This window comes from Eretmochelys imbricata, chromosome 6 (genome assembly GCF_965152235.1).
Source record: "Eretmochelys imbricata isolate rEreImb1 chromosome 6, rEreImb1.hap1, whole genome shotgun sequence".
In the NCBI taxonomy this organism is placed as follows: domain Eukaryota; kingdom Metazoa; phylum Chordata; order Testudines; family Cheloniidae; genus Eretmochelys; species Eretmochelys imbricata.
In genome coordinates, this window is record NC_135577.1 from 30,222,205 (window position 1) to 30,236,624 (window position 14,420).

Consider the following 14,420-nt stretch of genomic DNA (forward strand, 5'->3'; position numbering starts at 1 on the left):
TATAGTTTCAAAGTGCTGTACAATACAAAAGTTAACAAATTAAGCCTCAACACCCCTGCAAGGTAGGAGACTATTGTAATCCCTATTTTAAATATGAGAAGAGAGAGAAGATAAATGACTTGTCTCAGATTATGTATCAAGTCAGAGGTAGAGTAGGTTTTACTACACAGGAGTTCCTGACTACGAGCTTCAGGCTCAATCCATTAGAACATGCTCTTTTCCTGTGTTAATAGCTTGAATAGCCTTTCACCCCTTTTAAAGACTTAAGACCCTTTTCTCTGAAACTCTTTCCTTAAAATTGCTGCAGTTATCTGGTTCTGCTGCCTAAATTATTGTGAAGCTGATGTATCGTCATACCTGAAGTACCTTTAAGTAATCTCAGTAGCTTTATTTCAGCACTTCACAAATGCAACATCAGCAAGTGGAGTTTGCAGCTTACAAGCTCTGCTATCATTAATGTTCATGCACATGACAGGTAACATTTTCAGAAGCACCTACGTGATTTATGGTATGTCTACAGAGCATTTTGGAGAGAGCCTCCCAGCCCAGGTCAACAGATTGGGGCTAGCCAGGCTTGCACAAGGGCGCTAAAAATTGCTGTATGGACAGCGCTCTGAAGTTGCAACTTACCCTGGAGCTCAGGCTCTGGACTTATGCTCCCAAGTCACCTGGGTGCTTTAGAGCATATTACCCACAATAACTATTTCAGGCCACGCAACTGGTTTCAGTGAAGAGTTTCAAAGGCTTCAGCAAGCAGTGTCATCAATACTCTCACTTAAGTGGGGTGGTACTTTGAAAATCTCTTATCAATCCTTGTGTTCTGAACATGAACACAAGTCTTTGCCTTAGCATCTCTCTGTAGCCTGCAGCCTTTCCTGGCAGAGCAAAATCTATTTAACAAAAATCTGTAACTGTACAGAATGAGTTATGCCCTGTAGTTTGCAATTTCTTTACAGAAACTAGGAAGATGGACCCTCCAAGGAAACTGTTGGCTCTGTGTCATATGTTGTTAGTACTATTTTATGAATCACCCTTCTGGCCCTATTGGCATATTGTTTGAATATTAAAGTCTACTCTGCTAGCAATTACATTAGCCAGAACATGCAGGGCTACCTCTAAGTTATTGGTCTTGACCCTGTTGCTACCAAATAATTTAATTACTAGACTAGCCTCCTCTGATGTATATTCAGTAGAGTCCTCTGCCTACACGTGGGCCTTTTTAAAATCTTCTTTTCAGTCTTTTAACTAACTCCAAACATTGTTTATTTGTCATGTAATGCAAATAGCAACAACAGCAGCGGCTAGATGAGATCCAAATGCAAAGTCCATAAATTAGGGATATCATGTGGATCTGTGACTCTGGAGGACTTTGCTACCATAAACCAGTGAATTACACTGTGACATGCCACAGCTGAAAATATATCTTTTATGTCACTGAGAGCTGTGCTCTATGGTACAAAATTCAGCAACAGCAGAAATGCTGCAATATATTATTGGATTGTTTGTCGCTTGTGATTGCAGCAATCTTTAACAGGTTAAGAGAAATGGGAAGAAACATTCTATACAGTTATTGTTCACACATTTTTATTTTACTGTCTATTTTTATTTATTAACACAATGGCCAAGAGTGTGCTTGGCATGTTTCCATACAGGTAAAACATAATCTCCATCTCCGTGGTTTTACAATCTGATTGCAGATGTGAGCAGAGTTGATAAAACAGTAGAGAGCGGGAGGATGGAAAGAGTTAAATCAAGAGGATTAGAGGGTTACTCAGCTAAAGCTATGGACAACATGGTGGAGCAAAAATTGTTTTAATAAATATAAGGAAAGTGGAATCCTTATGATTCATTTCTTGTAATTGCCATGGAGGATGTGGCTCCTGAGGAAGGATATGTCAAATATATTGTACAGACTCTGCAGATTCAGTCAAACATTGTTTATTTGTTATGTAATGCTAATATCAGCAATAGTAGGGGCTATACTGTGTTAAATTCTCCATCATCAATCTAGATGTTTTTGCTTCTAGGCACCGAATACATGACTAGGTTGGTCCTGACCCTAGTTCAGGTCAGTAGGCAGCCTACCCCACACACCTGATGTAAATCCCCATTTAGCTCTCCAACCGCCATTTTACTGCCATTGTTCATGCACTTTTGTGTTGAGCTGGATTTCCATTTTTGGAAGAATATCTGCTTATCATAAATAACCCCTCAAACCTTCCTGCTTCCTTTTATTGTTTAGGTTTTTTGTAGAGCAAGTGGGGGGATGGTTATGTGTACATCACCTTGGACTTTCGTTGTTGTATGTTGTAAGTAATCTCCATGGGGGGGGGTCTAAGGATTTTAAGCAGGGTTTTTCCAAAGAGCATTAAAGAGTTAGGCACCCAACTCCCACTGAAGGTTAATGGGACATGGTATCCTAAGTCCCATTTGTGCCAATGTTCCCCCTACCTCTCCCAGATCTCCTTATTTCTGATCATGGTGTGATGGGTTCCCCCAGGGTACCACCCGGAATTAGGGTACTACTGAGCCCTCTGACCTACCAGCCTGGGCTCCGTCTCACACTGTGCTGTTGTGACAAGTTGCAAAGCTCTCCAGCCTGCACTTTGACCAGCATTCACACAGGTAGGGACACATCCAGCTCAAGTTACATGCAGGCTCTCTAACTACTGGCCTCTGATCCCAGAGCAGTACCGTCCTGCCCTGGTCAAATCTGGCCAGTATATGGGTTTAACACCCAGTCCGCCTCTCCTTCAATGTGAAGAGGACCATGCACACGTGTGGTAACCAAGCTAAGATTTCCCCCAGACACCATAGTCAAACGCACACTGGTTTGGATTAAAACATAAAATAAGTGTATTAACTACAAAAGGATAGATTATAAGCGATAGCAAACTGATCAAAGCAGATAACCTAGTAAATAAACAAAACCGCAACGTACTAGAGCGTAACACACTAGATAGGCAGGATGTGAATTAGCAAATTCTCATCCTGAGTGATAAACAGGCTGGCACATTCTTAAGGCACAAGCTGCCCTGGCTCTGTAGCTTGAGTTGGCCAGGTTTTCATACACAGGCTAGAAATCCCTTTAGCCTGGGACCGTCAATTTCCGCCTGTTCAGTCCTTGCCACTCAGGTGTTTCCAGGTGTGTTGTTGTAGGGAGAGAGAGGTCCCATCATTATGTCATTTCCCCCTTTCATATCTTCTTTCCACTTGCTGGAAAGGTCTTTTGCTGTGACCTGGGTCAAACAGTTCCCATGGTGTAGTGTTATCTCTGAGAGCTTTCTGTTGTACACCGTTCCTGGGGTAATCCTTGTGCTTGTTTTTTTTTTTTCTTCATTAAGCCACTAACATTGTTTGGCCTTTTTACTGTTGTACCTGAAAGGCTGCTTGTGGGTGTTTTCAACCTCACAACATGTTTCAGTAACACACACACAGCCAAACTTCATAACTTCGCATACAACAATAGCACATGCAATCCAACGAGATATTAATGTCTAGCAGATCAAGACTTTTAGAATGATACCTCACAAGGCATTCTTTGTACAAAACATATCCTAATTACATTACAGTGGTGAATATTGTGCTGCCAAGGTGTCACATATGGATTCTTTTTAACTTGTTTCCTCATTTTTCTGAACTCTCCCTTTCTAGAGTGTCACAGTGTTCGTTTTTGGTAGAAGTCCTTCTCCAGACGTGTTGAATTTAATTATACAGTGGTGTCACTGTTGTTTAGTTGTCTCAGCTATAGTTATTTCTTGAGCCAACTCCTGTCAGGGTTCAGCTACTTTTTTTGTGTGCTCTAGGACTAGCTATTCCAAGAAGCAATAATTTAAATGGAAATAAATCATGTAGAAATAAGGCACTCATTTTTAACAGTGAGGACAGGTAAACATTGGAATAACCTACCTAGGGATGTAATGGAATCTCTGTCACTTGAAGTTTTTAAGTCACGACAGGTTGTCTTTCTAAAAGATATGCTATAGCTCAGACAGAAGTTACGGCCTTGATGTAGAAATTATTGGGTGAGGTAAGTTCCTTGTTCTGGTTTATTCAGACAGGCAGACGAGATGATCATAATAATCCCTTCGGGTCTTAAAAATCATTGATTCTACAAGGTGCTCAGAATTGGCTTCTCCAAACCTTACCCCAGTATGCAATTCAACCAGTTTATATGTGGGTCTGTCATGCTTGTATAAAGGCAGTGACTTTCATTTTGCATGAGTTACCTCCGTATCTCATTAGTATTGAAACACAATAAAGTATATATTATCATTAGAAAACAAACAAGAAGTGTTTGCTTATTATTTCAGTGTGTTTTCTGTTCAGTTGAATGCATTAGTTGGACCAGAAGAGAAATAGCAGCCATTTCTATATGTTTAAAATTTGGGTTTTTAGCTGAGTTGGAAGGAAATGGTTTTGTATTTTAAATTAAGAAAAATAAATAATTTGTGGTTTACAAAGTTATATTTTTAAATGAGAATTTCAAGAAATACTTTTCTTCTATATTTATTTAGGATAACAGCAGAGGAAGAGAAATTTAAAAAGGAATGGGAAGAAGATTGGAGGCCTAAAGAGCCACCTAAGCCTGTAAAAACTGTAACTGAAGACGTACATCCAGCCCCTACTGCTAAACACAGAAGTAAGTGACTGACTGGTTCCATCCTAGTCCGTGGGGGAAAGAATTGTGTTTGAGGAACAATATTATGATTCAGCAATAGTCATGGATATGGCGTGTTTTCACCAGCTCAAACCTAACCCATGTCAGCCATGACTAAAACGCAACACCTGATGGCTGTTTGGAGGTCTATGAGAGATGAGTTTAGTTGTCTCCATCCAGTTCCTACTTAATAGACATCTGTCACAAAAACTCACTACCACACTAACTGTCAGCCATGTTCACAGTCTCAGCCAAGAAATGTGTTGATATGGAGACTGAACTTCATACCATGACGATGAGCCCTCTAGGTGTAATTTGCTGTTGTCCAGCCTGTTTCTATTCAGAGAGTCTCAGTCTCCAGAGATGTCAACCTGGCACATTTCATGTGCACTAAAAGCAAGATTTCATTGAGCTGTTCTCAATCAGAGTTGCTGTGTGCTCACTCTGAACACTTTTGAAAGTCTAGCCACTTCATTTAGGTGCCTAAAAAAAGCTCAGCTCCCATTTGAAAATCTACCCAAAATTCTTATATACCGTGTATGTGCGTGTGTATATATATGTGCGAATGACTGAGATGGAAATATGTTGCATTCATAGTCTTATTTTAATCTCTTTGCATAAAATGTCAGTGCATAATGGATGACAGGATTTACTGGTATTTTGCTACTTGGGTCCCATTTCAAAGTTTTTCTGATCTCTTACTTTAAATGAGTGTTGAGCTGTCTGTATTCAGTAGATAATCAGAAAAATGCCACGGGTGTCTTGGTTTCATTTCCCTATTTGGCATCTTTGACTTGGAAGAGATCTTGGAAGATGAGGGATAGGATGCAGAGACGTAATGCTGTACTTACAGCTGGAGACACAGTGGCTTGGTGCTCTGGCTTTATTATTGGGAGAAAAGGGGAGGGTGTTCGCTTTATTTGTAAAGGAGAAATCTATATAGAACTTCCTGATTTTGGCAAAGAGGGACTGAGCTACCTCTAGGGCTGAGGGCAACATGCAGGTTTCAGCTCATCTGAGCTTTACCAGCTGAGACATGTGGATCACCGTGGTCCAAGTGCACATGAAGTATCTGGTTTGTGTAAACCACTGCCAACCCTTCCCCTCTCCCTCAACGAGGACCCCAGACTCCTCACTTTGTAAGTCTTTGGAGGATGTGAGGATGGCTGCCTGGTGTCCTGTAAACTCCTTCCTGCTACTTATCTCTGAGGAGAGAATGATTATCCATCTTCCAGCACCTTCAGGTGTTGCCTGGTAGGAAGATAATAAATGAACACCTTGACCCCATCCAGGCCCACTGTGAGGCTGCTTGCCTCCTGACCCGTCTGCTGACTCTGACATGGTTCCCAGCCCAGCAGAGCACCGTTTGCAGAGTCCTGGGAAAGGGCATACTGCCTACCATTGTACATAGAGCACTGAATTAGTTATAGAGCTTTGTTCATCTTGAGAGATGCAAACCTCCCAAGAATTTACCTCCAAACTGAAAGGTCACACAAGTTGGTTGTACATGTATGGGACGATAACTTGGTGCCATTAATGTGCATGACATCCCTGGTAACTACCAATTCTTCCACATGGATTATATTGCACATTTTATATCTAGGTGAGGATTTCTATGTTGCTAACTGGAGAGGATAGATAAGGACTCCTACAAAGAGTGGCTATAATAATGTGAGATGACAGGTTCATGCCAGTGATATTTTAAGGCTATCCCTCAAAACTTCTTTAACAGCAGTCTGCAGAGTGCTTCCAGGTGGTTCCCGGATAGTTTCCATCTTGACCTGCATAGAAAGGGAATGCCAACTCACCAACAGCACCCTCATCCCTCTCTGCCCAGACCTGGCAGAGCCCCCTCCATGCATATGAGCTCTGTGCTAGGGGACTGGAGAGGGAGGAGACTGAGTGAGCCAGGGCAGGACCAAAGGAATGCATATTCTTTCCACCCCTACCTCCAGCCCACCCTTGTCGACCTTAACTGGGGCTGCATTATCTTTTCTGCATAAGGAATGCCAGGGGATGCTACCAATTACCAAAGGTGATGCATGGGCCCCAATCCTTGCAGATTCCTAGGGATCTGCTCTGTTTGAGGATGGGTCCTGGACCCTTTTCTGCAGGAGCAGATAAGCGCAATTCGCCTTATGGGAATGTTGTAAGGGAAATCTCCATGAGATTTCCAAGCATAAATTCTCCTCCTGCTGCTTTCCACATGGGATTGTGAAGGGGTCGGCTCTCCACAAGTGCACATCCTTGTGTCTGGGAATTAGCTTTCATACCATCTGGTACCTCTTCCATCAGTTGCGCATGCCGTGGCCCATCTCTCTCTGAGAACTGGGTGCTTCCTCTTTGAGTTGGCCCTCTGGCCAGGTTACTATATGGTCTCCCTCCTTTTAGGGTAACAAAGTCTCACTGGACCAACTGTCCACATGCTGTCTTAGGCAGTCTTCTATTCCAAGTCTATCCTCCAGTGCCACTTTCCCAGTGGCTAGTAGGGGAACCTGAGCTACCCATTACTCCAAATTCTAGCCCAGGGACCCTGTGACTAGCAACCTCGGTCTGCCCAATCTGACCTGTTGCTTTTTCCCTGGACGCCTTCCTGCCACACCTCTCTCTAGGTTTACCACCAGAGCTTCCATCACTCCCTATAGCTGCTTCATCCTTCTAGGCCACTTGTAAGACTCTCAAGTCCAGGGCAGGAGCCCAGGACTTGATCTCCTCCTTGTCCCTGGCCAATTCCCTTTTCCTCTAGGGAATGACTATAGACCCTTTCCCATGCTCAATTCCTGGCTTTATACTCCCCTTGGATTTCCTCCTCCCAGCTGGGCTTCATCTGTCAGGTGGAGCATATAAGGTTAATGGGCCCCTCCTGACCCATAGTAACGCCCTCAGGGCCAGTGTGGGGTTGAGATCTCATCACAAGGATGGATGATTTGGTCCCTAATTACATTATATTTAACAGCTCACTCCTCTGGTGTTACTTAATGCATTTCAATGTAATTAAGAATGTGGGTCTTTAGTGTCCTACGGAAACCAAAATGGGGTGAATTGCAGAAGTAAAAGAGAAATACCAGCCATGTCAACTAAAGCCTGAGAGCCCTGAAAACTCAGTGACACACTAGGACACTTCAAAAATGCATGTGCCTTCACTGAACCTGCAAAAGCTCACACTTGCATGCTGATAAGTATTTGTGCGTGCAAATGGGCTAACGATGATTACTATGGCGAGACAATGTGGGCTAATGGGTAGAACACTGGACTAGGCATCTATTCCCAGCTCTGCCACTGGCCAGCTGGGGTGACCTTGGACTAGTCATTGCATCTCTGTGCCTCAGTTTCCCCATCTTTAAAATGGATATAACAATCTCCTTCTGTAAAGTGTTTTGAGATGAAGAGCACTATATATGAGCTAGGTATTAGTGCTATTATTTATTGTTATTACTGTATTGCATGTGCAAATATGGGTCTTTTTGTGTTTAATGAATGATCATTCTTGGGGGCACACTCATCATGTCCCCTGTTTAAACATTTGTCCCCTAAACAAATAAAGGGATCTGGTGGCTACTGTGACACACTTGTGCAAATATGCAGCACAGGCTCTAGCAAATATTTATTTCTTTAGAAATTATAACAAAACTCTGAAAAATGTCCCAGTCTCCTGTACAAGCTTGTAAATTACACTGTAAAGATCCAACACCTTTCAAGGGCAGCAGTAAACCTCTGAGCAAGCAGATCTTTTTTAAAAAATCTACAATATTCCTACTCTGCTTGACAAATCAAATACAGTTTAGTTTGAAATTTTCAACTTTGTGAAATACAGATATAATCTCAGGGATCATTGAATTTCTCCAACAGATGTAAAAAAAAAAAATCTGTTCTTAGCAAATTGTTCCCTTCAGTTTTTATACTTTGCTGAAACCTGTTCTGAGTTTTACGTGAAGAATGACTTTTGGAACTCAGGGTTTTGACTGCTCTGCTGACTGTTTGCAGTGGGCATTCTGATGATTTTGCAAGTGGTATGAAAAATGAGACTGAAAAAGGAGGATTGAGCTTAGGCTCTTCTATGCTAAGGCCCTGATAAAGGAAAGCACTTAAGAATCGGCTTACCTTTAAGCATGTGAGCAGATCTACTTAGTCAGTTCTCAGTGGGATCATTCACATGGTTACATTTATGCATGCTCGTAAGTGTGCACTGATTTGGGGCCTAAGAGCTTTTTCTGGCACATATAGCAAATACATTAATATCTTATGTGGATCAGACACTAGGAGACAAACACATCTCCTACTGTGGATTCCATAAGGCTTGGACACATGCGTTCTTCACTTTTCAGTTGTCTAATCCATTCACACTGTGGTGTCCTTCTCCCATGTCCCCCCACCCCCCGCTTTTCTGCTCCCGTTCCATCCTTTCCCCCTCTTTTATTCCTCACTCCTCCTTTTCCGTCCCCAGAAAATAATTTGTGCAAATTTTGTAGTCATTGCTAAGACAAAACTCCCTTGAAGTCAGAGGTTATTGTGCCCTTGAAGTCAGAGGATTTATCACAGGGAGCAGATCTGTTCAGTAAGAAGGTGCTGTTTGTACGCTCTAACTTTTCATAGAAATGCCCATTAACTGTAAGCCTGGCTGCTGGACTGAGCTTTTAAAAGTTAATTAGGATGGCTTGAAGCTTAACTTCTAGATAAAAGGTTAAATCAGGAACTGTTGGTTAAACTGAAAAAACCCAGATGCTTTGAAGCACTATTATGCACAACAGGAAGTAGGAAAGTAAGACCCTAGGCTGGAACTCAGGTGATCTTTGTTCAATTCCTGATTCTGCCCCAGTATTCCCACATGATCTTGGGCAAGTTGCTTAAATCTTTCTATGCCTCAGTTCCCCAATCATAAAATGAAGGTGATGATATTTTCTTTCTCCCACTGTTCATTTCTCTTGTCTATTTACATTGGAAGCTCTTTAGCGCAGGGATTTGTTCTTACTGTTTGTGCAGTGCCTCCCTCAGAGGAGCCACAATCTAGGGGCTACTATAGTATAAGGGAAAGAGGTGGCATTTCTCTCTGAAGTTAGACCCCAGATAACTGTTGATGGTCAAACTTCAGAGTAGCCACCAGGTTCCTCACCCAGCCTAGCTTCAGTGCATTGCAGGCCATGATGGCTGTATGAAGACCTTATTTTCTTCAGGGTAAACCAGGAATTGATTATACCTTGTTTTTTTCATGATATTACAGATCTCAGTGCGGTTCCCTTTTTACCTTGTGGAAACCTCAGTTACCCTATCACTTCTATCTCCTCATTTCCTTCCTCCTTTGTTTCTTTAGTAGATTTAAAGGGAGTTGCGCATGACCAGCTTGCAGCAGATGACATGGATGGAGTGATCACGAAGCAGAACAAACAGGTTTGCTCTTCAGCCTTGGCTTCCTATCCTGATTCAGATTCTTCCTACATTTCATTTCCTCCTGACAGTCAGTCTTGACACTGGACTGAACACTTTCTATTCTTGCTGTTTTCAATTGCTAGGGCAGGACCCACAGTCCATTGGATGGTAAACGCTAGCAAAATTACAGAGCTCAGAATATGTATTGCTGCTATTGTGCCCTAGAGACACCTGAAATGAATACAAACACTGTCAGTAAATATAAAGAAAGTGGATGCTATTAATTAAGCTTTGGATCATCAGCAGATTTATATATAATAATAGAGTTACTGAATGTCCTGTGTGTTACCCAACAGTATGGTTTTAAACTTTATGAACTTGGCTTTAAGAAAATCTTTTTTTTTTCCCCCAGAACAAAAATATTTCATATGGGGAATGAAAGGTTTTGTTGTTTCCCTAAATGTTGTGCACAAGCTTGGATGTTTTTGAATCATTTACTTGATTTCATTCTATATGTTATTGCTAACAAATTGTTACAATTAATATAAAGCAATAGGCATGATAATGTTTATCTAACAATAAAGAGAATCACTGTCAGGTTTTGTATAGAAGCTGGCTGTTGCATCAGTTTCGTTTCACATAAAAAGTGTATCAATAAGGTAAGCATGTTAGTAAATGTACAGATGCTGCTTTTTGATCAAATCTGATAAAGGAACTGTCATTTAACACCATCATTTAATACAATACAACACTCCAGACATTTAATACCATTATTATTTTAGCCTTAAAATAGCTTTTAACCTGTTACATATGGACATGGGTTGATCTAAACCAGTTCTGGATTTTTCTCCATCAAATATTTTTCCTTTGCTTTTTTTATAGCTTTTGGGTGGTTTTATCGATATGAAGGGAAATTTCCCACAATTCGCAAGGTACAAAGTGTGTGGAGCTATAAATGAAAATTTGCTGTGGGTTTTGCATTTGAAATGACTCCTTTCTCTCCTCTGTATTTTTTTTTAAATAAGTTGTACAGCCATGTACATTTATTTCTAAGTGTGGCAATACGTGACCAACTGTCTTACTTCATATGGATTCAGTATATTCAAATGTTTCCTCCTTTAACATGTGCATGTGCAAGCAAATTTCTTTGGAGTGCAGCTAGAGGGGCTGATCTTTGAAGTACGGAGTGCTCTCAACTCCCACTGATTGCAATGGGAATTGATACCTAGACATACCTTTCAGGAGGTGCTCAACACATTTGGAAAACTGGACAAATGGGGTGCTCCCCTTTGCAAATCTTATGTTCCCCACAAGCCTTTGAAATAGTGCTTAAAAGGAAGATTTTCAGAGGAAAAAAATAAATGGGAATTGAGTGCCTCGATCCATTTGTGCCTTTGGAAATTTACCAGTAAGTGGAGCTTACGTGGTGAATAGACCTTTAAACAGAAATGAATTTGACTCATAATGGAAGAAAACAATCAAAACATACTTTTAAAATTTGCTAAACAGGGTAGTATATTATAAGTATCATCTCTAAAGCATGCAGTAGTGTTTCAGATAATATTCTAGTCCTGTTGATACATTCGTCTTCATTTCCTTCTCAGTATCTTTTGACACTATGATGAACATTATATTACTACCAGGTTGATGATCAAAACCAATTAGGGACTTAATGGTGGAGCCATCTTAGAGCCAGAGCAGATCCTGCATTGCTTCTACATCAATTCATTTAGAGTTTTGGGTGTGCAAGGAAATCAGGATCACAGCCTGGACTTGTCAGCTATATCTACCATAGTCACCACTTAAAAGGTCATCTTTTACCACAAGCCACAATTATTTCCGTATGCATAGGATAGGAAACATCTGTAACATCTCAGATACCACTTTGTGCTGTTGGTTAATGTTGGCATGTCAGTGCTGACCACCATGTGGACTCAGAACTGTATCTCATACTCTAGCCAACATCAATACAGTAGGTTATATGGCAGAAAAACATAAGGTGTGCTGTAAAAGTGCAAATTGGTTTTACTGGCCAAGTTATTCTGTATAATTATATGCTTTGCACCTTTATATGTTTAGAAGTTCTCAAAGCACGTGGAAAATATTAAAGGGCTAATCTACCCACTATTGAAATCTATGCACACTGTAGACTAAAAGCTTGAAAAAATGTATTTTTAATCTAAACTGCAATATTTTTATTTTGTGTGTTTTTAAAATGTTTCAGCCCACACAAAAACAACAGACCAATGTTTGTAAAAGAAATTCACTTCCTATTAAAGGTATTTTTAGTACAGAGCAAAATGCGAACGGTGAATTCTGAATCCATTAAAAATGATCTATGGAAGGGATGACTCAGGCTCTGTAGAGTTTGACTTGAGCTATGGTAGTGCATTCAGCTAAGATTAATGGGAACATATTGCTATTCTTTAGCACTAGTATCATACAGAGAGCTCAGTGTGAGTCTTCATCTCCAGGTATAAAACGTTAACATCTATCATATGAGCCATGCTATATTTACCGTTCTTTATAAAGAATGATGTCCCCAGTGAATGGTGTAAGCAGTAACTAGCTCTAAACAAAACATGAAAACATTTGTAATACAAACTAAACCTCATGGCTAAAACACAGGCATTAGAAATTAGGTGTTTGATGCGACTAAATCTTTTTCACAACATAGTCATTGTACCTGTTACGGTTAATCTTTGCAACAATAGCCAAATTACTTGTGAAGCAAATACCATACAACCTCACTGATCGCAGCAGTGGAAGGTTCTAATTGCTCCCACATCAGGGCAGGTCTTTTTTTTACCAGCAAGAAGAATCTGTCTATTTTTTAAAATCCTCCCAATGGTTATTGCCTAGATTAGGGGTGTGAGCTGCTACATGTCACTCCAGTATTGCAGAGCTGATAAATTAATCCTGTTATGCAGAGAATGATTGTAGCATGATTGTCACTGTGCCTTGGGTTCCCCAAGCCACAGTAAAAGAGGAACAGCTGAAAAGAGGAACAGCTCATGCTTCCTCACTGTGCTGTGTCTCCTCCAACAACCAAGCCTGGAGAACAGCCTCTTACTGCACCAGCCAGCTCCTCTTCACTGTGCAGCTTTGGGCATGGGGAAACTGGAGAATGCAGGCTATCCTCCTGCATTACTACTTGGCCTCAGGGAACCCAGCTGATGGCCACTGTAATCAGGGGAGGAGGTTTTCTTTCTGTAACAACAAGAGCACGGACTTCAAAGTCTCTCTCCAGAAGTTTCAGGGGCCTTTAGTTGCACTGTTTTAAGGCCCCCACCCCACCCCCAAAATGATCAGACATGTAACTCGTATGATTGTTTTGTGCAGTGTTAGCACATCTTTAAGTGGCCAGTGCATGTGAGAACATTTAATCCTGTAGCTGCCATGAATGCCCATCTGCCATCTCTAAGATCCAGACACACCGCCTCCTTAGTACACTGCACTGATCTAAGCCTTTTCTTTGCAGTGGCTGGCTCTGTCTTTCTTAATGCATGGTATGCGGTGTTTTGGAAGTGTGTGACGCAACAAAGGCTTTTTATAGGTTAAAAGGAAGGGTTCACTCCTACATGTTAATACATGAGCACTTATGTGAAAGCCATCATGCAATTAATGACAAACAGAAGGGTGAGAAATGATGACGTTATGGTAAACTGTTTATGAATATCATAACTCTTACTAGAGGAAAAAGGTATTTAACATTACCAACATTGCATGATCCATAAGTGACGTATAGGCCTTCTGTTTGCCTTCTGAATAAGAATGAATTTCACCCAATATGATGGGGACTGGTTTTTAGAATTGTTTTAAAAACAGCCACCACACTTATGCACACATACGGAAAGTGGCTAATTTTCCAAGACAGGTTTTCATGTATCTAAAGGCTCAATCAAGCTCCGAGTTTTGCAGTGTTCTAAGCCATTGTAAAGTATACACACTACTGTTTTGTGTAATAAAAAAACCTCCCAGAAAGGGAAAGAGAGAAAGAAGTTGAAGAGTGACAGTTTGCATGAACAGAAAAAGTGTAAAAAGGAACTGGAGTTTGAGCAAAAACTTGCCAAAGAAAAAGAAGGGATGTTGGAAAAAGAAAAACAGCTGAAAATCAACCGGCTTGTACAAGAGGTATGTTGCGATAAATGTTGGACTATATTTCTTTATGATTTTATTATTTCCTCCTATTTTATCCTGCTTTCTTTCTGCACGCAAAACTCTTTGACGCTCATGGGTGTCTGCGACCCAATTCAGCAGGGTATTTGAGCATGTATCTAACTCAAAATATGTTTAATCTCATTGACTTAAAAGGTACCTTACTGTACTTCAGGTACCTTGCTGAGGTGGGCCCTTGCCTTATCTGCAGATAGTGGTATCTCATGGGTTATTTAAA

At 40.9% G+C, this 14,420-nt stretch overlaps 1 protein-coding gene across 1 annotated transcript in view; it reads left to right on the forward strand.

Moving 5' to 3' along the window:
- The window catches only part of USH1C (USH1 protein network component harmonin), a 95,988-nt gene that overhangs the window by 46,696 nt on the left and 34,872 nt on the right, over positions 1 to 14,420 (forward strand). The window contains exons 14-16 of the mRNA XM_077819953.1: positions 4,518 to 4,642; positions 10,907 to 10,956; positions 14,006 to 14,158. Coding sequence (XP_077676079.1) covers positions 4,518 to 4,642; positions 10,907 to 10,956; positions 14,006 to 14,158 — 328 coding nt within the window. The remainder of the gene's footprint in view (positions 1 to 4,517; positions 4,643 to 10,906; positions 10,957 to 14,005; positions 14,159 to 14,420) is intronic.